The sequence below is a fragment of the Dysidea avara genome, chromosome 4, assembly GCF_963678975.1.
Source record: "Dysidea avara chromosome 4, odDysAvar1.4, whole genome shotgun sequence".
Lineage (NCBI taxonomy): Eukaryota > Metazoa > Porifera > Demospongiae > Dictyoceratida > Dysideidae > Dysidea > Dysidea avara.
Genome location: NC_089275.1, coordinates 18,315,723 through 18,341,936, shown reverse-complemented (window position 1 = coordinate 18,341,936; position 26,214 = coordinate 18,315,723). Strand labels below are relative to the sequence as shown.

Below are 26,214 nucleotides of genomic sequence, written 5' to 3'. Positions count from 1 at the left end.
TGATGCATAGCAACATAATTGATGAATTACAAAATAATTGCCAAATTACAAAATATGTTTAATTTTACTGTACAGCATGTATTATTACAGAGAAAGGTGAGAAACAAAGCTATAGCATGCTGTGTAATTAGTTTAATTTGAGCCTGAGTGACCCCCACACTGGCAGTATATAATGGACCATGGTATGACCATCACGTTCCCAAACATTTACATAATGAACATGGAAAGTCCCACACTGTTAGTAGTTGATTGACTGTCGTACGAGCGTCACATTCCCAAACGTTTACATAACAAACACAGAAAGTCCCACACTGTTAGTAGTAATTGTATATTGTACCATTAAATTATAAAATAAGACTGAACTCAAATAATATAACATGTAATTAAACACGCTAATGGAAACATGGTGATAGGATATGTTTGAAGCAGAAAAGTAACAAAGAACACATTGTTTAACATTCTACACCTTTTCAGATAACTAGTAATCAATTGTTTTGTAGCATGAGTGGACAGCTTTGCAGTGCATTACCAGAGAATGTATTAGTGGTAGTTAATTCTTGCATAGGACCCGGATCAGTAACCAGATCACAATACAATGGTACTGCTTTTATGTCGTTCTCACTCATGCTGTTTTCTAAATTCAAGGGTAGACTCAATTGATTGGTGAGTAAAGCTGTATTTAGCATTATGCCAAATCATGAGCAAGTCTGATAGAATGGTCTGTAAAGCTAGTTGTTTTATGTCTATATTGTTTCTAGCCCATGTATACCTGCTTATTTTTACCTGCAGTCTCATTTGACTAGTAGAGCTCATTGTAATGGCAGCCTCAATAGTAACAGAACAGACTTCCCTACTGCATCACCGATCAATTGATAACCAGTTATCAATTATATTATACTCACTACACACTGTACAAGTATAAAGGAAAAAGTAGGAATTTTAAGTTCAATTAGGGATCATAGAAAACAAGCTGATCGCTGTGCTACTTCTTTAAACCAGTAAATACTATCCCTTGAATTTATTAACTTAACCCTTAAACCCGCAGCTGTTTTATAAAACGCAAACACTGAAAAGCATAATCCAGTAAACTGGACCGCATGTATCTCTTGTAAAACTAAAGTCCATAACTAAGGCTCAAACGATTAGCCGAATATTCGGATTAATATTCGTTTGCTCTGTAGCCGATTAATAAAATTAACAAATGATTATTTGCACGTGATCATTTATATGATGACACGTGATTAGTTGTCAGTAATTAACAAAGCGGAAGGTGATGCTAATGAACGTAACAAAAGGAAAGGACTATGGTGATAAAGTGAAGAGTAGTAATAGCCACTAATTGTGACTGGGCCTGCAAAAATAGGGCATGTGGGCACGTGATTTTTGCCTACTTTTTAAACCTTGCCTCACCCATAACTTTTTATAGCATCATGCTATAGCAATGCAATTTTCCACTCTTAGTCAGCATTTAAGTGGCTTTATGATACAAGTTGCAGAATGCAAATATTCTGTTGCAGTACGGAGATATGAGCAGTAGTGTGATGATGTGTAGTTTGTGCCCACATGCCCTGCTTTCGCAGGCCCGGTCACAATTGGTGAAGATGTGCTAATTCCACAGTGAATCGCCATAAGCGCAAGACTTTGTACGGATTTGTGGCTTACTCCAGGTACTACTACTTTGTTACAATCACTTTCTATCACAGTATCACTTTGTTACAATCACTTTCTATCACAGTATCGCTGTGATAATCCTTTCAGAAAGGGAATTATGGCATCTCTTTCTTAGTCGTACAAAACCACAAAGTTTTTTGTGGTTATTTGTAGGCTTCTTGGTAGTGACCACCTTAATTACTGAATTGCAATGAAACCTTACACAGATTATTTGACTAATTTCATTAGAGCCAAGCGAATATTCGAATACAGTAAACCAGTATTCGTTTGAGCCTTATCCATAACACAGAAACTGTTAAAGCTATCTAAAAACAATAAATACCATCTTACTCACCATTACATTTTGGTTTACATGGTCCATACTTCATTGCGTTCATCCAATCCAGAGCTTCTCACTTCAGTTTGAAAGAATAAAACAACAATCTCTCTGTCTTCCTTCTTCACATAACAATGTACAAATTGCCATAACTCGGCTGTACTTCATCGTATCAACTTGTTCTTGGTATCACGTTGCTCCTCATATGATGGCGATTCAGTTGATATACAGATATCATGTGATTAAGTCATTGTCGGACGAGCACAATGACGATGCGAAGACGAAACAACACAAAATGATTCAGCACGTAGTAGTGGGTGAGTTCCTTGTTTTATGTTGAAAGTTTATACACACTTAGATAGCTTACTCTTTGCCAATTTATAAAATCTGTTTTTCTAAGCGATTGGATGAATGCTTCATGAGATATGCCTATTTGTAACCGCCTATGTAAATTAGCAAAAGTATTGTGCGTTTTCAACTAGTTTTTTAATTATTATTTTTATCAAATCCAGTTTTTTGGATTATGCAGGTTTAAGGGTTAACACACAACACGCTATTTATTTAATTCTTGATTTGTTTTGAAATGATACATACAGTACACTAAAATTTAACGTATTTTGTAATTCATCAATTACATTATCATGCATTTGTAAGGAAGCGCATCTCAAGCAAACCACTTTAAACCATAAATTACACAAAGAAGTATCTTCTTAACTGTTTTATAGTTGTTTATCATGCTTTCATACACAAATTTTCTTCTCTCTACACAAAGCGTCATGGCTACTCTTAATTTTCCTTCATTTACAAATGGGACATGCCCTCTTCCAACTCCACAAGATACGCCATTCCTGGTAGCCTACAAGTTCTGTTACGTTGTTTTTTTAAGTTGTTACATGCATGTTACAGCACGTAAGCTATCCCCACTACACTATTTTGTCTTACTGGCCACACACCCTTGCAATAAATATGACAAAAACAGAAAGTTAAGCTTTAACACAATATATAAACAGCTTTTATTCATTGAAATCTGTGACTGGATTTGACAAAACCAGGCTTCCACACACATCCAATTCTTCGACTTTAACCACTTGTGACTTGCTCAGTCAGCATGCTACTGACCTAAAATTTTCCTACATTTCTCTCATTGCATTGTGCACTAACCAGTCAAAATTTGAAAGTGATAGCTTATTCCAACATTGCGATATGGTTCTTTGAAGTCACAAATCTGGATGTGTGTGGAAGCCTGGTTTTGTCAAAACCAGGCTGGCTGTGGGCATGCATCTGTGAAGGCTGACAGTGGGTGTGTGCCTGGTGTAAAAAGTAGGGAAATAAGGGAGGTCGCCTACTCCTGCAGATATACTAGTGGACATTTAATTCCTACTTTACTCTAAAATTAGGGATTAAATGTCCATAGGTATATCTGCAGGTGTAGGCACTTTTTCTGTGATCACTAATTGAACTTAAAATTCCTAATTCTTCCTTATACTTGTTTATTTACTTTAATGTAACATTATTATGATTGGTGAACCTGTGCATGCCACGTCAAAAGAAAGGATGGCATTGCAGTTAATGCTTTTGTCTGAATGTGCGTCCCAGCTATAAATTACTGACTCGAAAGTGAAGTGGCCACTATGCTTCACTTTCAGGTATGTTCAGCACTGTATAACAATACAGTGCTACAAACAAAGAACAGTAGGAGAAGTGTCTCTGCAATCAAATCAATCACCGCAAAATAACAGACGATTTGCACACCCCAACTGTCAATTACTGACTAGGTAATGAAGTGGCCATCAGGGATTTTTCCCTTTCTTTATCCCATTTTCTGTTTCACCTTAATGTTAACTACTATAGGTTAAGTAATGTTTAATTAAGTCTCTAGTTCCTGTTTGGTAGGTTAGGGTAATCCAAAGGCTGCAGCACATGTTGCTGTCAGACCTTCAGTGCTGGCCACAAAAAAGCCGTAATAATAAATAGCTATTTAAAAATTTCAAAAGGAAGTAGGGGTTGATATAATATACATGCTACAAAAGTAAGGAAACTAGCTCAAAAAGGTTACAGCTGAAATGAGAAATGATCCAGCAGTAAAAAGTAAGGAAACAAGATTAGACAACTACTTGCTAAAATGAGCCACACCTTAATCCCTACTTTTGGCTAGCATTTTGAAATGAGACAATCAAATTAGCCAAAAGTAGGGATTAAAGTGTGTCTCATTTTAGCAAGTAGTCGTCTAATCTTGTTTCCTTACTTTTTACTGCTGGATCATTTCTCATTTCAGCTGTAACATTTTTGAGCTAGTTTCCTTACTTTTTGTAGCACGTACATTATATCAACCCCTACTTCCTTTCGGATATTTTAATTTTATAAATAGCTAGTTTGTTTACATTTTTGTCTAGCTAGCTAACTACATTATACTCTTTTTGTTTTCCACATAGTATAAATACCACTTGAAGCAACTATCTTTTACCTTCGTACACAATAAGCACCTCTCAACATAATTATCGCTTTGTCATTTAAAGCTATTACAGTAACTGTTAAAGATTTCAGCTGCATTTCTAATGGCCTAAATGTGACCTAATTTTAGAAAACTGTCGATATACGCACATTTATCAAAATTCGTTTTATTGGTTCTTTGTTGCCTACAGGGACAGAGGAATGGATTGGCTAAGTTTCAGCTTCATAAGATAAACAGTGTGGGAAATACAGCAGTAGACACCCAGACAAGCGAAAAAATTAATATGTACAGAAGACATCGAGAAAATAATCTGCAGGCACTTACATAAACCGTCATAACTTACTGATACAACAGCATACAGAGTTGAATCATTGCTCATTGTATTTACCATGCATTTGTGAATCCACCAAGGTATAGTTTTTGCCAAAAGTATTCTTTTGTGATTTGGAAGGAAGGAAAATTCATTGAAGAAAAATAGTTGTAAATTCTTTTGTCACCATAATGTAAACAAACATCTGTAACTCAGAAACCCACCTGTGTGTGAAGATGAAACAAGGATTTTCGAACTCCCTATAAATAGGGAAACACAATGATGCCCAGGATTTATCCACTGGAGTGTCAATTCACCGACCAGCAAGGCGATAAAAACTTGCATAATTTTTTCTGAGGCTTGCATTTTTTACCTATTGTTTTTGAATGTGTTTTATTACAAAAGTACTACAGTGTGTAGATTGACGGTTTTCTAAAATTAGGTCACAAATGTTGATGATTTTATATACAGTAAAACACTGCTGGAGAGTCCACCATTATAAGAGTGGAACCCTCGCTTTTAGAAGTCTGGATCCTGAGGTGGATCTGCTCCTCAAAGACATTATTAGCTAGCTACCTCACAAAAAAAGCTAAACTAGTAATTAAAACTATATAAAACAACTACCCAGTGTTAATAAATGCTAGAGACAACTCCTTGGGTACTACACCTGTTCACCCTCATCTTACGCACATGTATTCACACTTCATTAAAATCTCGTGTTTGGGTTGTGGGCGCACTGCAACTATTAATTATCCTTTGAGAAGAACAAAGAAGCGAATGAATGATGAAAGCAAACAGCATGGTGCAGTGGACAGAACATAATCAGAACAACAGATTTGTGAATCCGCCATCATTACCTTGGCTGTCTAAAATTTCTAGAGCCGTACACCTAGCATTACCGGGTCTTACAGCAGGCAGGCAGGCAGGCAGGCAGGCAGGCAGGCAGGCAGGCAGGCAGGCAGGCAGGCAGGCAGGCAGGCAGGCAGGCAGGCAGGCAGGCAGGCAGGCAGGCAGGCAGGCAGGCAGGCAGGCAGGCAGGCAGGCAGGCAGGCAGGCAGGCAGGCAGGCAGGCAGGCAGGCAGGCAGGCAGGCAGGCAGGCAGGCAGGCAGGCAGGCAGGCAGGCAGGCAGGCAGGCAGGCAGGCAGGCAGGCAAGCAGGCAGGCAGGCAGACAGACAGACAGACAAATATAGGTGAATCTCAAAATTTTTAAAACTCACTATACATCAATCATTCAATTTTTTGCTTCATTTATCCAAGGTACAGCATCATTAGTACAGTACTATGCATTCCAGGTGGCTTTTTCAGGTAAAACTTATTGCAAAGCTGTTTTTAAGGTATGAAAATCCATGAAACCATATGATTTTTTACCAACCCCTACTATACAGTAGTATTGTACTGTATGATAAACTGTATTTTATGCATGCCTCTTAAACAAACTTCAATAGTGCAAGGATTGTAGCAGTAAAAACTATACAACAACCATTCTACTCAACTGGTCCCATCCTTTATCAGCCATAAACTTCATGTTGTACCTCTTTGTTGTTATTATTCGTATAACAATAAACAAAACACCAGCTGTAAGTTAAATTTTCTTAAAGCCATTGTGTTCATCATAAGCTGGTGATTCAGCTGATATAGGTATCACATGACCAGGGGGGCTAGGGGGCTGAAGCCCCCCCTTGGTCTGCTGAGGGGTGCTTAGCCCCCCCTCAGAATGATATCATGCCGAAATCATCCTTCTTGGAGTGGGGATAAAAACTGCGATAAAGATCAAGATACATACTCTAATAGAGCAGTCACCCTAATAAAGTATTCACAGTATTAGAGCAGTGTGTAGCAAGCTATGTAAGGTTTTTATGTAGTTTATCAGCTATAAATGCATAGCTGGTGAGGTGGGAAGCTATTCTCAGCTGGCTGTGACCTTTTTTTTTGGTCTCACCTTACCAAACCAGAGACAATGTAGATCATTTTCATAAGTCTGGGTCAGACCAGCCCCCCCTCATATCAACTACTTCCTCCACCCCTGCACACAATTCATTAAAATGACCAACCAGAAGAGTAACAGTTCACTATCAGCATAAAGTAAACAAAGTGATTCAACACTCTTTAGTAGGTAGGTTTGATGCTGTATGTTAAAAGATTTATAGTATATTAAAAATTATAAATTTAAAAATGAAGTAGGGATCCAAGTAGTAAAAAGTAGTGAAACAAGAGGTGAATGATAGTAGCTATTACAGCATAGCTCGGTAGAAAATCCCTACTTTGGCATGGTATAGCAATTATTTTGTGTCCAATTGCAAAGTAGGGATTTCCCACCAAGCTATGCTGTAATAGCTACTATCGTTCACCTCTTGTTTCACTACTTTTTACCGCTTGGATCCCTACTTCATTTTAAAAATTTTAACATACTAGTTTGTTTAATTTTTGTTAAAGCATATATAAACATGTGACTGTTCTATTAGGGTGACTGCTGTATTAGAGTATCTCGAGTCAGTCTGCAAAGTTGTGCGCTTGCCCAAACGGGACATGGTCATTGTGATTTCGATCAATTATTAGTCAGCCTTCCAACTTAGAAAGTGTGTAGTCACTGACTAGCTATGAGTGATATCCGCAATTACATTTCTTGACATAGCATGCATTATCTGTGATGCCACAAAACAAAATGGCTGCTGTTGTGTGGGGACTTTGTACATGGAGGTATTGGGCAAGATGGTGTTTCCCTATGATAGCATTTATAAATTCAAATAAGGGCGAAGGTGAGGCTTATAGTATATAAGGCAATACAAATAAGCCTATTTGTGTGCAAAATTAAAATTTTCGGTCTGTTTTCCTTGTTGGAACCCATTTTTCGCTGTCACAGTGCGTGTACTACTTCTTACCTTTATTATCTCATGGTTCCATGTGTAAAAATCTACAGACAATATCCATTTCGAATACTGTGTGCCAAAGTCTCTAAAGCTCCCACGCTAACACAGCCATTTTGTCAATTATGACATCAAATTTTGTAATCGCAACATCAAAGAATGTCATTGCGGATATCACTCACTACGTCACCTAGCGTAAAAAGGGTGTGTCATCATGGTTTCAATCAATAGATTGACAATGCGTAGAATAAAGAATGGGTGTGATTATTATTATTTGATCTTGTGACCTATCATGAAGATACAGGTAGCTATCTAGTAACAGTACCTCCATACAGTGGCATAGTCTAAGTGCCTTAAATAATTTTGTGGCGTCTATTACGCTGCTTAAAGAAAGTGTTGATATGGAAAATTAATGCCTCGATATGGTTTCGTTGTATGAAGAAGAAGACAAGCAGCCTGATTGAAGATGAAAGAAGAGACAAGGCGCAGAGGACCTACACTCGTTGGAACCCCAAAAGACACATCCCACTGGTGAGTTTGCTATTGTGACGTAAAATGGTGGCTCTGCGCTGCTTTGTTTGGTCTGTAGCCTTGCGACTGTGGTCAGTGAGTGAGGCAGTGAGTCTAAAATTTGAGTTTTGGTGATTTTTTAAAATTTTATATCCGGCCACCTGTAATTGTTTGGTTGCATTTGATGGTGTTTTATGTATTATATGGACTAGTTCTATCTGTAAAGGTGATTTTGGTTGCATAAAATGTCTCTAGGGTGATTTTTACAGGCGGAATTTTGAGCGGCATGCAAAAGTTTCACTGCAATCCCTACTTAAAAGGTACTACCGTACCGTTTGATACATGTTCAGGATAACAGTTAAAATGGCTGAACACTTCAAGGTATATGCACTTCATGGTATATGAAACCAGACATATAAAGTTGCAAAAGATTTGTATGTTTTTAATTTGTTTTATTTCAAATTCAGTTTTATGGATTATGCAGGTTAAAGAGTTAAAAATCCTGACTACACCACTAGTTATGGTGGTTGCTTAGCATGAAACTTGGAAAAAAGTTTGTGTGTGTATGACAAAGATTAGGTTTCAATAGGTAAACAACTAAGATTTGACTTTTGGTGACCTTTACAGGCAATTAAATGTTCAAAAACTGTTAACTTGTCTAATCCACCAACTTGATGTCAAATTTATTGCCCTATTAGCATCAGATTATAAATATTTCACTGTAGTTGTTCAACATCAGCAACTCACCTGAATGTCTACAATCTTTATGCATTGATCTCTTTTTCAATGCCATTTTAAAGTAAGTGCATGTTTACAGGTATTGTATTATAATCTCATGATGTATGGGAGTGTCATAATGGGTGATAAGTACTGATAACTAAGTTATAATCCAGTGCATATAGAAGGAAAAGACAGCTAACTAGGTAAGATACATTGCTCGTATATACCCATAGCTAGCTACAGGTCATGGTGCAGGTTTAAAATCAAATCATTTGCCCAAAAGTAGTGTGGTTTGTATTTGTTGCACAATTTTAAATAATTGTCTGGAATGTAGAATCTACATCAAAACAGCCAAGCTGTAAAAGAAGGGTGTGGCCCCTCAAAGCCATGGTGAAAAAGATGTGAAATCCAAGGTGGCGGCCAAGAAATGGCTGTAGTGGTACCTTAATGACAAAAAATTTAATTACGACAATTCGGGTGAATTTCACTAGGATTCAGCACCGAATTGGCATATTAAAACTTTTGCCACACAGCTTTTTACCTACCACCACAGCCATTTCTTAGCCGCCACCTTTGATTTCACATATTTTTCTACTGTGGTTTTTTTTAGGCTGCACCATTATACAGCTTGGCTGTTATGATATAGATATCACTAACTGTATATTCCAAAGTCGGCCTATGGCTAGGCTTAAGTCTATTATGCTCCAAAATCTTCCTATTATTCTTTCTGGCACTTCTTTTTTTATTCACCTATTATTCTCAAATTATTCCCAAATATGTGTGCCAAATTAGTATTTTTGTTAGGGTTTTAAACAAGTGACTGCTCTATTAGAATTATGGACTTGAAGTTGACTGCTCTATTAGAGTAAGTGACTGCTCTATTAGAGTATCTCGGTTGTTTTCACCGTTTTTATGCTTGCACTGTTTTGGTAGTAAATCTAAAAGATTTTCACAACAAAAACTTATAATTTTGTACCAATTATTCTTAGAATTCATCCGATTATTCTGGAATATTCCCCAATGCTTTTCAGTACCTATTATTCCCGAAATTATGCCGGCATAATAGACGCATGCCTACCTATGGCCAGCTTTAGGGCTTCTTTTTACCTGTCATGTTTTTCTTTACTGCAGAAAGGAGGAAGATATCTAGACAAGATTTTTATTTGTGGATAATATTTACTATTTTTTTACTTAAAATTGTACAAATTTACTGTTACTACTGCATACAGCTATCACATGAACTCTCCTCTACTGGGTGACTTGTTTGTAACTGAACTCTCCAGGGTGAATTGTTTGTAGCTGAACTCACTACAATCATGAGTTCTAATGTAGCTGAACTCTCTAAAGTGGACTAGGTTATAGCTGAACTCTCTACAGGGTGACTTGTTTGTAGCTGAGCCTTTTCCACAGGATGACTTGTTTGTAGCTGAACTCTATATATGGTCATAGCTGCAGTATGACATGCTATTTACTGAAGGATGACTGTACTATTAGAGTATCTAGATGTAGCATTTGTTGGCTTTTGCAGTATAACTTAGTGCTCTATGTGAATTCTTCCAAGCTACCGAAAGGTTATTCTAAGATGATAAACCCAGCTATAGAGCAATTTTCAGCTCATTCCCGCAAGTGGTTCTCCTAGTAGACATGGCAACTTAATTTTTTTTTTAAGTTTATTGCATGATTGTTATGCCCTGTTTGTTTTTGTGTTGTATTTCATGGTCTTAATTATGACTTTCAAACCACCAAAAGGTATACTCCTACAATGGTTACTCTAACTACAAACCAATTTTCAACTGATTTCTCAAAGTGGTTTATCATGTAGATGTGTAAGAAGTTTGATCTTATTTTGTGTAAACAATTGGCCATAACTTTTGTGAATGATTGGATTTTCACCAAAATTGGTACTGAGATGTTACTTTAGAAATGGAAAATTCACTTGCCATTTTATTGAATAAATAGGCTGTTTGTATCATGCAATGCACAAAAACACCATTTTAATAATTAAATTATGTTGTTATACCAAGATACTAAGCCACAAAGTGTAGTTATGTCACATTGTGATGTAAGACAAAGAATCGGAAGTATGTACTGTTATTACAACTTTACAATGGGACAGGTAGATAAACAGTGAAAGTGTAATCCAATACCAACCTCTCCTTTTCAACTTTGTAGTGTTTGAACATTCTGCTGGAAAACAACAGCAGAGTAGGCTTGCACCAATTATGCTGGTATAATTTCGTGCATAATAGGCTGGCAAAAGCACGCCAGCATAATAGGACGATTTTCAGTATTTTAAATTAAAACGTGCAATGCGCACACCAAAAATACTGCATAACAAAAACACACTGCACATTATTACTGCATTTCATATCAAAAACCTTGCAGTGCTATTAGTTTTACTATTTCTTGACTGATTATTCACACTTTATGGTAACAAGTACACAAAAAAAATTGGAATTTTCAACTAGAGTAGGGACCATAGCACATCGATAAAATGTACTGAAACAAGTTGGAGTAGTCCATGATATTAAATCACAGTAAAACAATAAGAAGGGTTATATCACTACTGTGCATTTCCTTGAGCACAGTAGGGATATAACACTTCTTATTGTTTCACTGTGATTTAATATCATGGACTACTCCAACCTGTTTCAGTACTTTTTATTGATGTGCTATGGTCCCTATTCTAGTTGAAAATTCTAAATTTTTTCGTGTACTTGTTTGTTAACTTTTTTTTGGAAATAATTTTATTATGACCAGTGAACCCACACGTACCATATCTGAAATGACACCTCACGCCCCAATTATCGTGTGAAAAGTGAAGTATCCATTACGCTTTGTTGTCAGCAATGTTCAACCTGTTACACAGCATTTCAAATCAAGAACTTTCCCGGAAGAACCTCTACAATCTACACATACCAAAAGAAATGATGCCGCATCCCAATTTTATTAATTATTGTCTGAAAAGTGAAGTAACCATTACGCTTCGCTGTCAGCTATGTTCAACCCGTTACACAGCAATACGAATCAAGAACTGTTTGAAAGTACCCCTGCAATCAAAATAGCCACGATGAAAAATACGGACGATTTCCATTTCGAAGGGAAGCCATCACGTGCTCGCACCAAATCGACACCTTTCCCTGTCAGCAAAGATGAATGGGACACAAAGGAGGACACTGGTAAGTCCATGAAGAATGCATTGTATGTACTGCAGTATGCCAAAAGGCACCTGTTGGGCCGAAGAAACATCGAACAGTGAAAAAATCAAGCCCGTAGCCTTAGCCATTGTCGAGTTACGCTTGTCTGAAGGCAACAGTCAGTCAGTCAGTTACTTACTTACTTATTTACTCAGTCAGTCAGTAGAAAATTCCATTGAATAAAAAAAATTTAAAAATTCCGTAACAACTTGTTGAAAGCATTTCGGGTCGATCTGAAAGCTTGTTTGGGCTCAGTCTTACCTCACCAATACTGCCTCATTGTCGTAAGTGAAAATTGAGGTTGGTTTTTGGGTGATATTATTTCATGGGCCACACCTACTCCTTTGTGGTCCCTACTATACAGCTACTATCGTACTGTATGATAAGGTCGAGATACTCTAATAGAGCAGTCACTTACTCTAATACAGCAGTCAGGAAATACAGATATACTCTAATAAAACAGTCAGCTCTCAAGCATAATCTTGAGTTTGAGGCATAATTTTGAGCATAATAGACTGGATTTTTGAACACTGCTCAAAATACAAAACCTAATTGGCTCAAGCCTATAGCAGAGTTGTTCTGTGGTTGCCTGTAGCTCAGCCCGAGGCTTAGTCTGTAATGTGCTTTGCAATATCAAAGCTCATGTTCCACTGATATAAGATTAGTTCGGTTTGTTTACAAGCTGGGTTGGTAGTACTATGAAACAAACATTGGTATGTATTCCTGAGTTGCTTCTCTGTCTGGTAGGGATAGCATCTAGTGCATATCTCATCAGTGACACCTTCGCAATTGTTTTTTTTTCTCAGTTTCTCTACCTCCATCTGCTGTATTGGACCCTTAAACATATTCAAAACATCCAAGAAATAAATGCTCCAACCACTATACTGTTGATTTACAGTCCCTTAACAGGCATTTTCAAGCATTCTTCATGAGGTTTTTCACTACAAGACCAGCATAAATTCATTAATTATCTCCCGTAGACTTGTAACTGGCTGCATTTTTAATGAAAATTTTTTTAAATGACATGTAATCAATCAAATTGTTAATTTGTAGCTTTAGAAGGCAAGTGAGACAACTGTTTCTACGAATAAACACTTTCAAAAGGATCTTCTGGAGGAGTTTGTGATCAAACAAAAAGATCAAAACTACCTACTTTCTTCCAACCATTTATTAGATGGCCATTGATATTCATACAGTCACATAGGTATACCCCCGAATAGTTATGAAATCACCCTGTGCTATTTGTATGGTGGTGCATATGAATAGCAAAAAAGGTATTTGTACGATGGTATGTACAAATAGCATAATCACATTGACTACATATGCAACTTCTTCTAGCTGATCTCTCTACAGGGTGATTTGTTTGTAGTTGATCTCTGTATGGGTTACTTGTTTCTAGCTGATCTCTTGAATTCTCTTCAGGTGACTGCTCTATTAGAGTATCTCAATCTCGCATTTGCTACACCAAGTTGGATTTCATGTTATAACTCCGTGGCTTTAAGTCTGATTCTTCTACACCATTGAAGAGCCTTTCTAAGATGATTACTCATCTGTACAGCGATTTTCAAAGCATTACTCCAATTGGCTTATCTGGTAGGTGTGGCAAGTAGTCATTTTTATTAGCTAATCTTGATTACATAATTGTTACACACGCTTGGTTTTTTCATTGTATCTTTGTGGTTTTTAGCTCCATTTCTTTCAAACCACAAAAGGTTTGAAGTTCAATAGTTAACCTATTCACCCACCAATTTTCAGCTTCTTCCCATAAGCAGTTTACCCTGTAGATGTGACAACATATTGGTGTTATTTTTCATGAATAATTGCTGATAACTCTTTGCCTGTTTATCATATTCCAGCCAAACTTGGTACAAAGATGCACCTTTATACCCCCCTTCTGTGCGCCAAATTTCAAGGCAATTGGATATGGAGTTTGCGTTTTATGGCAGGTTTTGTAAGGTTACGAAAAGATGGAAAAAAAGAAGAAAAAAAAAAAAAAGGAAAAACGAAGAAACTAAGCCAATTTTTGAAGTCGCATATCTCGGGAACGGTTGAAACGATTTCATGCATATTTGGTATGTGGAGTACTGAAGTTGGCGGGCGTGTCCACAGCAAAAAGATTCTTGTTTTGATAAGGCAGCACAAAGCTATGGAAGTGCAAAAATCGCATTTTCTTTCTTCCTGTCAATATACTCATGGGTGTTGCATGCCGGCTTCTTGGGCCACACGACACACTACCGTGTGTCTTGATATAGTTGGTGGAGGACTGCCATTGTCAGCAGGCTGTAACCTTTTTATGCTCCAAACCAAAGTGTCTAGATACGCCACTGTTGACATAGCTCAGCTGATTACACTAAAGCTTATTACAAACTGACAAGATGGTTTAAAGACATTTGAATGCAATGTAATATTGATATGAGCTTACTATGACTTCTGAAGAAATAGTTGTTTCGAACCCCATTTTACTCAGCACTGGAGCTTCCATGCATGTACAGTACTGCATGCTCACTTGTACTATGTATGCACTGTGTTGGTAAGAGCATGATAAATTTTTTATAATTATAATAACAATAATAAAATTTTGCAGGATTTTTATAGACTTAATGGATTACTCTCAATGAGTGCTGTAACTGTTGCTCTTACAACATGAATATCAACAACAGACCCTTTTGCTCAAAAAGCTTTCAGCAACTTTATCAATTTTGCATCAATTTCCAATAGAATCGGTGGAAATTCTTGAGGTTGGTATGGAATTTTACAAACTGCTTGAGAGTTTGGTTTTTTTCAATTATGACTCTAAGTGATTCTTTGTAGTGTACTTTCAGTCAAGGTTGGGTACTTTGCTAAAAATTGCTTTCGGGCGCATTCATTCCCATTCTCCCAAGCATACTTTCCTATCTTGGCATGATCTTCGTCTGAGTATTATACCCCTCGTGTGCATCTGTTTCTTATTCTGGGTACTCAATATCTCACTTATGCTGTTTATAACAGCTTCATACTCGACTTCGCCAACTCCTAAACTCCTGGCCATTTCTAAAGAAGGCATACTCAGTCATAGGCCTCTGTTGAGAACTAGAACTCTCATCAGTCCTAATCCAAAATGGTAAAGAGCTATTTAATATGGAAGGTGAACTTGCACCTGGATTTAAAAACCTGCAATACTGGTTATGGTAACAGCACCTGAATTTGACTATAAGATGGTTTTGAAGGCTCACTGTTAATATTAGACAATTGGCTTAGTATGTTCGCGTTGAGCTTAATCCTGGGTTGTTAATTAAGAAGCCATATAAGATAAAAGGCTTTAAACATGAGGTTCATGACACATTTATTCGTAAGTTCAGGTTACAGACACGCACTTAATTGTTGAAAATATGGCGTCCAGTGCAGTGTAAGCAAATGCAGAGCGAAACCCTCTTGGAAAGAGGTCAAACAGCTAAATGAAGTATCTACTTATGAAACTATGGGAATACTTTAAGCAAGAAGTGAAGAAGTGTAAATTTTCCGTCAACATCAAGGAGAGAATCTCGAAGGCCACCAGTAATCCTTCTTTGCTGGGTTATGGCATACATTACGCCACGCAGGGATTTCAAAGACATCCATTGTAAGAGTTAGAATGGAGTACCGCAAGAAAAGCGGTTTGTCTACGCCAAGAAAAATGTACAAAAAGCACTTTGCACAAGCCCACTCGATTGTAATTGTTAGGTACTAATGTTCATGAGTCCGCATTGATGCAGACAGTTTCACTTAAGAATGATGGCATTTTCTCTAGGGATAGAACATAGCTTTAAAGAGTGTTGAGTAATATGGGATTTAAGTACAAGATGATTAATGACAAGGTTAGCATTGCAACAGTTTGTACTTTAATGTCACTACACATATACACAGGGTATACTATGAGCAGCCCTGCATAGTCCATCAGCATCGTAAATATTAAAGATGAACGAGCTACAGAACTGAAGGAAGACCAGTTGTGCACTTGGATGAGACTTGGGCAATGAAGAACTTCTAGAGCGATTCCTCATCCAAATCAGCGATGATAGTGAAGGTGGCGATGGTGGTATTTCCACTAGCAGCAACAGGTCCAAGTCTTCTTCTGGACTTACTTCATCTGATGTAAGATTGTTTGATATTTGCAGCATTGGTGTTACAACTTGATGTTGTTCCCCAGGAGTCATCGGGTAGCTGAGATTAAACTCTGTGAAGTAGATGAAAATAAAGATGAAGTGTGTGCACTTTAATAAAAAAATATTATTGCTTTATTATGCTAGCAGAAGTTGAACATACCATCCTTGAATATTTGATCAGTGCAGGAGTGTTTGGAAGTCACTACAGGTACTATCAGCCCAAATCCATACACACAGTATTATTTCAGTTCTTGAAACTTTTAGAGTTTTGTGGAATGTGACTTCAAAACAACATGCTCATGTGTGGAAAAGTGATGAGAAATGGATTAAAATGACAAATTTACTAAATGGGAATAGAAGATGATGGGCAGCTGTGTGGTAAATGTGAAGTAAAATACAGTTGTTTGGCTCACTTGCAGGTATACCAATGTTGCGTAACAGATTTTGAGCTCGTTTTGAGGCTGGAGAAATTTCTTCCCTGAACATAAGTAGGCCACTTATCTTCTAAATACAATGCAACAGTGGCTCCAGCTCTTCTACTCATGCAACTCTGTTTTACATATACAAAAACTGTTTTATTTTTCTTTCAAAAGTGTATTACAGCCTCTTACATAACGGATGGTTAAATCATGCATGTTGAGGGCGGGAGTGTGACATCTGGCTTTGCCACAAACATGTGTCAACATGAAAATCAAAGGACCGCGCTTTAGAGGTTTCCCCATTGAAAATGTATGGCGAAACTTTACAGTGTCATAACTGGAGTGTCTTACATTCGAATGAAGCGCTTTTAATATATTTTTAGCAGATTGAGAAGTGCTATGTATTGAGCAATACAGGAGACCCATGTGATGTAGCAATCGTAAGTTATTAATCATTTTTGAGGGTTCAGTTCAACGTGAATGTACTATAGGGCAAGCACTTCATAAATACAAGGTCCCAAGTTTGAATCCAGGTAGAGGATATTTTCTTTTTCTTTTTTCTTTTTGCTCTGGCAACCTTTTTAGTGCAATTGTTTTTCTGTTACAAGAAACATTTCATGTACTTTTTTCTGAACCTTATTGGTACAACATTCTTTTCTGAATGTGTGCCATGTTATTTTAACTCTCACACTGCAAATATGAAGTGTGCTTTGCACAGAAAAACAGTGCCATGGGACACACACCAACAGCTCATCCATAAACATTGTCACTTCTCAGAAAGATCTAGGTATTTACATCAGTAGTGACCTTTCATGGACTCACCATCACAATACTATAGTCGCTAAGGCCTACAAGATGTTAGGACTCCTGAGGCGCACATTTGGTGCCTTTCACTCCATTACAACTAAGAAACAACTATATTTGACGCTTGTTTGCTCTCAGTTAACCTACTGTTCACAACTCTGGAGACCACAGTTAACTAAAGATATTACTTCCTTTGAAAGGGTTCAAAGACGCGCTACAAAGTTTATTCTAAATGATTACGATTCTGATTATAAGTCTCGTTTAATTACCTTAAATGTACTTCCATTGATGATGAGATATGAACTAGCTGATTTTTTTTTTTTATTAAAAGTCTCAAGAATCCTACTGCAAATTTCAACATTACTGACTTTGTGATTTTCTCCTGCAGTTCAACCAGATCTTCTACCCACAATAAATTACAACATGTTAGACAATTTAACAACCGTGACAGACATTTTTATTTTTGTAGACTACCTCGTTTGTGGAATTCTCTTCCCCCGTTAAACATTGAATCTTCAGTTGCTTCTCTCAAACGTCAACTAAAATCAATATTTTATAATCACTTCTAAGAAAATTTTGATTCTTCTAACCCTTGTACATATCATTACTCATGTCCTTGCTGTAAATGTATGCATACACCGCACACACCCCTATATAATTAATTGTAATTACACCTACTTTTAGTTTTAAACTTTTTAGGCTACTAGCTATGCTAGTAGACCTTCAGTGTATTCCTAACTAATTTCCGTCTTTGTAATCATATCCCTATTTGTATCGTACACTGTAAAGCATTATAATAATAAATAATAATAATAACTTTGGAGTCACAGGGCATACTGAACAAAGCACACTTCATTTTTAGAGTGCAGCATACAGTCTCATTTGTATTTGCAGCTACATGTATAGCTAATTACAATTATCCTTATATCTATACAAAAGCATAGTAAGTTGATGTCAAAGTGTTTACATTGTGTATGGAGTACACTTTCTTTCAATATTGAATGAGTATCCTTACCACTGTTAGTAACTGAAGTAGTGTAATTATAGGGGAATGAAATCCTGCACATATAGTATAATTAACTGATTGGTACACAATGTAGTACTGCTGGAGTGTAGGTTTATTTATTTATTTTATTAAGGCTTTACAGCTAGTGCTGTGTGACATATCAAAAAAATATCGATATCGCGATACTTTTTAGATATCGATATCGTATCGAATATAGATTATGTCATTGCTTTTTCGATATTATCGAACTAATGATGATTCGATGATTATCGTATCAAAGTTAAATATCTAAAGAATTATCGAAATTTTGATAATTGAATCGAAATACCAATAATCATATCGAAATACTGATAATCGTACAATTCACGTCTGTAACATCTGTGTTACCTTGCTATATAACAAGAATAGCGACTATAGACCTTGATGTTACGATGCGGCTACTAACCGGGGGCATGAGCCGCAGCTTATAATTAGTATAATACAGTATTCTAATAGATTCAGCTAGGTGAAAATGGCGTCATTTACGGAATCTGAACTTTTGGAAGTTGAGGAATCACAAGATGAAGCAAGTGGTAGAACTAGTAGGTCTGGTACAGGAAACAGAAAGAAAATAAGCAAGGTGTGGATGTATTTTAAGGAGCTTAAAAACTCAGATGGCAGCATTTGCGGAGATTGAGTGGAGTGCACAGAATGTGGCAAAACTATTAAGACGAAAACTAGTAATACCACGAATTTAATGAGCCATTTAAGTATCAAGCACCCAAGGAAGCATGCTGATGTTAAGCAGAAAGCAGAAGAGGAAAAGAAACATAATGCTAAGAGACCTCGCAAACGCGATGATTCACAGCAGGCTACCTTGACGATGATAGCTAAGAAGAAAGCAAAGCTGGAAACAAGTAGCAGTAGGCACAAGAAAATCACTAAAAAGATAGCTGGAGTATTGATCCATGATTTTCAGCCTTTCTCTTTTGTCGAAGATAAAGGGTTTAAAGAACTAATGAAAGAGTTGGAACCTCGCTATGAAATCCCACATTGAACTACATTCTCTAGATCAGTTATACCGAGGATATACCAGGAAGTGAAGGAACAAGTCATGTCTAAAGTAGAAGATTTACAGCAGATGAAGACCAAGGTGGCACTAACAACAGATATGTGGACATCGGAAGCGGATGAAGCTTACCTTGGGGTAAGCTGTCATTATTTAACGCAAGATTTTGAGCTGGTGTCTGTGTGTCTTGCTGTTGAACATTTTTCTGGACGACACACAGGTGTGGATATAGCTTCGGGTATAAGGCATATACTCAGCAATTATGCAATTGATCAGTCGACTGTGTCTGCAGTTATAGCTGATAATGCTGCAAACATGGATTTAGCTCTATGGTTAGGAGAATGGAGAAGCAGGCACTGTTTTGGTCATACCCTTCAGCTAGCTATATCTGATGGCTTGAAGATGTCTCCAGCTGTGCTGGACATGATAAAGTCTGCCAAAGCCATTGTAGCATTTTTCCACCGTTCCATTAAAGCAACCGAAAAGCTGAATGAATTGCAAGCTCAGTTGAAGCTACCTGCTCAGAAGATTATCACAGATTTCCCAACACGTTGGAATAGTACGTATTATATCCTCCAAAGGCTGTTGGAGCAAAAGGCTACTATGACTGTGAAGTGCAGCTCAACTGGAGGTCCGCAAGCAAGCTTATCGGTTTCAGAATGGTCCATGCTGGAGGAACTCGTGCAAATACTAAAGCCTCTGGAGGAAGCTACCAAAGAGCTTAGTGTGGAACAAACCGTGTCCTCCAGCAAAGTAATCCCTTTGTTAAATGCCATTTTGCATGAATTGCAAAAACATGTTGTGGATGATGACGAAACACAAGTCCCAGAGAGCCAGGACAGCAGTGCTTCTATGTCAGAAGACTGCCAGCAAGTGATTTCGGGGTTGATTAACTCAATAGAAACAAGATGGATTAATTATGAAAATGATGAGATTTATTCTGTTAGCACACTGATGGATCCACGATTTAAGGAGGTATCCTTTAGTGCATCAGCACTAGACAGAGTCAAGAAGCTGTTACTTACCTTGATGAGGAGAGTGATCATGAATGCAGATGAAGCTCATAGCAGTGCAGCATGTGTGATAAGTGATGATGAAGATGCTCGAACTGAAAAGAAAAGTCTCTGGAATAGTTTCGAGGAAGAGCTAAAAAGAAAAGGGCTAGCCATCAGTCAGCAACTCTGATCAACAAAGATGAACACGAATTAGCCTTGTACTTGATCGAGTGCTCCTTACATTGACAGGAAGGCCAACCCTTTGAATTGGTGGAAATTAAACAAAGGTCAATTCCCTATTCTTTCACAGCTAGCAAGGGACTATTTGGCCATTCCTGCTATGTCCACTCCTTCTGAACATCTATTTTCTTCTGCTGGATATATCAGCAATCAAAGAAGATCTTGCCTAAGTGGAGAACATGTCCATCTATTGGTATTTTTAAACAAAAACATGTGACTGGCTAACTAAACAGTAAACACTTACAGAAAATTATCTAATTATACATGAATTTTATAATTTTTATTCTTTTTAATTGTAATGTTGCTGAAAACTTGTTTTGTGCAATTTATTCAATAATATTATCGATTATCGTATCGATATCGAGTAAAAGTAGAAATATCGTATCGATATCGTATTGAAATGAAAATTCTGATATCGCACAGCACAAGTGCTGAAGGTCTGTAGGTCCTATAGCCTGTTTAAAGTTGTTACAGTGTACTTGGGTAACATACAGTTGGATCTGTTTGCATAGGTTATCAAGACACACAATAGTGTGTCATGCAGCCCAAGAAGCCGGTGCACCATATCGTGGGTATATTGACAGGAAGAAAGATCTAACCAAAACCATGATAGCATCACAGACATGTTAACCAGTCTTGAATGGCCTACACTTCAAAACAGAAGAACAATTGCTAGACTCACCTTCCTATTCAAGATTGTCAGGAACTTACTAGCAATACCTGATCATTGCTTACCGTCACCAACTCCAGTGTCCTACACCCGTGCTCAACATCCTCTCAAGCTAACTCAATTGCAAACAAGAGTTGATGTGTACAAATACTCCTTCCTCCCACGAACAATTATTCAATGGAACTCCCTTCAAATTCCTAACATTGACACAATAGATCTTGAAACATTTAAGAATACTGTAAGTAATATAATATGTGATTGTAATGCTCATTAGCGTGTTGCCCCTAGTGGGCTTTGCTAATTAACAATAATAATAATAATAAAAGAAAACTTCATTTTCACACTTTTGTATCTCGGTGATCCCTTATCCGATTGGAACCAAATTTGCTACAGAGTTGTCCGCCAACCAGGGGAGTCTACATACCAAATATGAAGGAAATCGCTCCAGCCAATTCCTAGATACAAGCTGCCAAAGTTTCGATTTTTTTCTTCGTTTTTTCTTCTTCGTGTTTTCGCACACTTGCAAAAATTGCTATACAATGCGAACTCGTGCTCCGATCGCCTTGACATTTGGCACACGGAAAGGGAGTCCAAAGGCGAATCCTAGCATCAAATGTGGTGCAAATCCGATGAATGGTTCGGGAGTTATGACCGATTATTCAAGTAAAACAAGATCGATTTGTTGTCACGCCTACAGGGTAAACCACTTCATGGAATGAGTTAAAATTGCTATGTAGATGGAGTAACCATCGTAGGAGTGTCTTTTGTTCGTTTGAAAGGAATCGAGATAAAGACCATGGAGATATGATACAAAACCCAACCTGTGTCACAATTTAAGCAATCGATTTTTATAAATTAAACAGTATTAGTTTTTACGCCTACTAGGCAAACCGCTTAGAGCAATGAGCTGAAAATTTTAATTGGTGTATAGCTGGAATAATCTTCATAGAAAGTCCTTGCAGTAGTACAGAAGAATCAGATTACAAACTACGAAGTTATGATTCGAAAGCCAACTCCATTTAGCAAATGAGAGATCAAGATTCAAGTTTATGGCATAGACTTGTTGAACTAAGTTATTAATTAAGGTTGTTTTGTAGTTAAGGTAGCTAGTTTTGTAGTTAAAGTACTTAGTTTGGTAGTTAAGCTAGTTAGAATTTTGTATAGCATATTTGTAATACTGTTTTGGGTGTGTGTTTATAATAATCATCGTACACGTGTGCAGATACTCTAATAGAACATTCACCCTAATAAAGCATTCGGCTAATTTATTTACTCCATTATAGAATTCTATTACATTACAAGTTATTCTGTAGGGAGTTCAGCTGCAAACAATTAATCTTATAGACAGTTCAGCAACAAGCAAGTCACCCTATAGAGAGTTCAGCTACAAATATATTGCTGTAGTGATTCAGACATTACAAGTCACACTGAAGAGAGTTCAGCTATAAACAAATCATGCACCCTGTAGAGAGTTCAGTTACAAACAATTCACTCTTCAGAAATTCTGCTACAAACAAGTCTTCATGCAGAGAGTTTAACAACCATGTAAAGACTTCAGCTTTACTAACAAGTTACCCTGTAGAGAGATCAGCTAGAAATAAGAGAGAGCTCAGCTAGAAAATGTCACCTTGTAGAGAGTTCAGCCACAAACAAATCACACTGTAGAGAGATCAGATAGAAGAAGTCACCTTGTAGAGGGTTAAGCTGTGAAGTGATCACCCTAGAGAGAGTTCAGCTAGAAAAAAACTACCCTGTAGAGAGTTCAGCTACAAAGAAACCATCCTGTAGAGAGATCGGCTAGAAACAAGTCACCCGTAGCAACGTCAGCTACAAAGAAGCCATCCTGTAGAGAGTTCAGCTACAAACAAATCACCCTGCAGAGAGTTCGACTACAACAAATCACCCTGTAGAGTATTCAGCTACAAACAAATGACCTTGTAAAGTATACAATTAGACACAAGTCACCCAGTAGAGAGATCAGCTACAAGAAGTTACGTTGTAGAGAGATCAGCTACAAGAAATCACCTTGCAGAGAGTTCAGCTACAAAGAAGCCATCCAGTAGAGAGTTCAGCTACAAACAAATCACCCTTTAGAGAGTTCAGCTACAACCACATCACTCTGCATAGAGTTTAGCTACAAAGAAACCATAATGTAGAGAGTTCAGCTGCAAACAAATCATCCTGTAGAGAATTCAGCTACAAACAATTTGCCCTGTAGAGAGATCAGTTAGAAGACGTCACCTTGTAGAGATCAGCTACAAAGAAACCATCCTGTATAGAGTTCAGCTACAAACAAGTTACCCTATAGCGAGATCAGTTAGAAAGAAATCATCTTGTAGAGAGTTCAGCTACAAACAAATCACCCCGTAGAGAGTTCAGCTATGAAAAGATCACTGTGTAGATAGTTCAGCTATAAGAAGTCACCTTGCAGAGAGTTCAGCTACAAAGAAACGACAATGTAGAGAGTTCAGCTGCAAACAAATCACCCTGTAGAGAATTCAGCTACAAATAAATCGCCCTGTAGAAAGATCAGCTAGAAGCAGTTACCTTGTAGAGAGTTCAGCTACAAAGAAACCATCATGTAGAGAGTTCAGCTTCAAACAAGTCACCCTGTAGAAAGATCAGCTAGAAGAAGTTACCTTGTAGAGAATTCAGCTACAAAGAAACCATCAAGTTGAAAGTTCAGCTACAAACAAGTCACCCTGTAGAGAGATCAGCTACAAACAAGTCACCCTGTAGAGATATCATATTGATACATGTTACCTTATAGGAATCAGCTACAAACAAATCAACCTGTAGAGATATATGTTGGAAACAAAATCATCTTTCATTGTTAAATATACAAATATTTTTAAACAGACAAAAAACTGTACACAACATTTCTTCCTTTGTTCCAATATTCCTGCAGAAAAGAAAAAACAAGTTAGAAGGAAGCACCAAAGCCAGTTAATAGCTGGCTTTGTGGCTTGCAATACAAAAAGAAGTGATATCTAAACCAAAACAGCCAAGCTGTAAAAAAAAGAGTGCGGCCCCCAAAAAGGCCAGGATGAAAAAAAATGTGAAATCCAAGGTGGTGGCCAAGAAATAGCTGTGATGGTAGGTTAATGGCAAAAATTTTAATTACGACAGTTCAGGTGAACTTAGTGCTGAATCCTAGTGGAGGAGGCAACGCAAATTCACCTGAATTGTTGTAATTAAACTTTTTGCTATTAACCTACCATCACAGCCATTTCTTGGCCGCCACCTTGGATTATATAATTTCTTTCAGTATTGTACCAAGGCTTATATCCTAATTGAAGTAGTGTAACTGTGGGACAATGAAGTTCTGCACATACAGGGCAGGATCAATCAACTGTTGTAGTGCTGCAGAAGTGTAGGTGTGTTTACTGTGAATTACACCAGGATGTGCTTGCATTAGATATCATAATTATTATGCTGCATGTGTCCAAATAGCCTGCACAGCAAACATTGCTTCAAATTTGATCCCATTTAGTTCTTTAATCTACTGAGCAGTAAATTACATGTATAACTATACTGAAATATAGTGTAATCAGGGCAATAAAGTCCTGCACGTAGGGCAGGTACAAGTGCTAGTGTGTATATACATTATAGGTATACAGCAAAACAAAATACATATGTTACATGTACCTTGTGTCTTGTATAATATTAGTAGCAAATCTTTGTGATCATTCACTTGCTTACTGGACTGTTCTAAAGCAGATTTAAACAACTCGTCACCATTAGAATGAGATTTAACTTTGCGAAGTATCATTTTCACTGCTGCTTTTTTTTCTCCTTTGTTCAAATTGCCTATGTCTTCAGGTGAAAGTACAGCTGCATTCTTCAAAAGTGGAATGATTGCTTCAACATTAAGCTTTGTTAAAATTTCTTGAAATTTTTCATCAAAGTGGCGATAGTTATTAGAAACAGCCATCTGTACAAAAATTGTATACATATTAAGTAATGTAATCAAAACACACAGTAGTGTGTCGTGCTCCTTACATTGATACTCTCTATTAGAACAGTCACTTTTCTATTGTAATAGAGCATTCACTGATTAAAATGTTCCAAGATTATTGATTGTAAGAAATGTTATTAAGGGTGCTAGTAGGTTTGTAGCCAACACATGTTCATACTGTGTTTTCTCGAGTGATTGTGTTTGCTAGTAAGTTATATTTGTAATTGTACGCCTGTTTTATGTGGGGATGATATTCCAGTTGGATTTATCGGTCATTACAAGATGCTGACTGTGCATGAGGGTGAGGAGTTGCCTATCGAAGAGCAGACTTGGCGACTCCACATGTAACAGAAAGTATCCCAGTGTGTAAAGAAAAGGAATTTCTTATGCTCAGAACATCAATTATCAATTATAACTTGTTATTTTGATAAGTTGGCATTTGTGGTTTATTGCAATTTGTTGTCTGGTCAACGTGCACAAATTCTACATTGCATTGTAAAAGGTGATATTCTATAATACACAATAGTCGAAACTTTTTGTGGACCATCAATGATAAATTTACAAACGTTTAGTGCATGAAATTATAATTGTTGCAATCAGCATGAAGTTACAAGGCCCAGAAGTTGAAGTTTTCTCACGAGTGCTCGCTGTTTGTTTCATAACCCAAGAAAGAAGAAGCGCAAAGACAAATCCATGCACCAAGTTTTCACAAGTTTGTTGAAGAACCTTCACAGTGAAGTTGGTGCCTGTGCAAGCAGCCAATATCTTGGAATAAGAAAAGTGTATGGGTTAACTTTAAGGGACTATAGAGTGTAAACAAAACAAGGTACATTCTTATACCTTCAAGTCTGTATAGTAGAAAGTTAGTTCAATCTTCAAAGCAGTAGTTTAGATTCCTGTAGCTTCCTTTT

The 26,214-nt window shown here is 37.2% G+C and overlaps 1 protein-coding gene across 1 annotated transcript in view; it reads right to left on the bottom strand.

Moving 5' to 3' along the window:
- Positions 1-26,214, bottom strand: part of LOC136253623 (uncharacterized) — a 123,207-nt gene that overhangs the window by 77,690 nt on the left and 19,303 nt on the right. Inside the window, exon 2 of the mRNA XM_066046289.1 lies at positions 24,994-25,279. Coding sequence (XP_065902361.1) covers positions 24,994-25,279 — 286 coding nt within the window. The remainder of the gene's footprint in view (positions 1-24,993; positions 25,280-26,214) is intronic.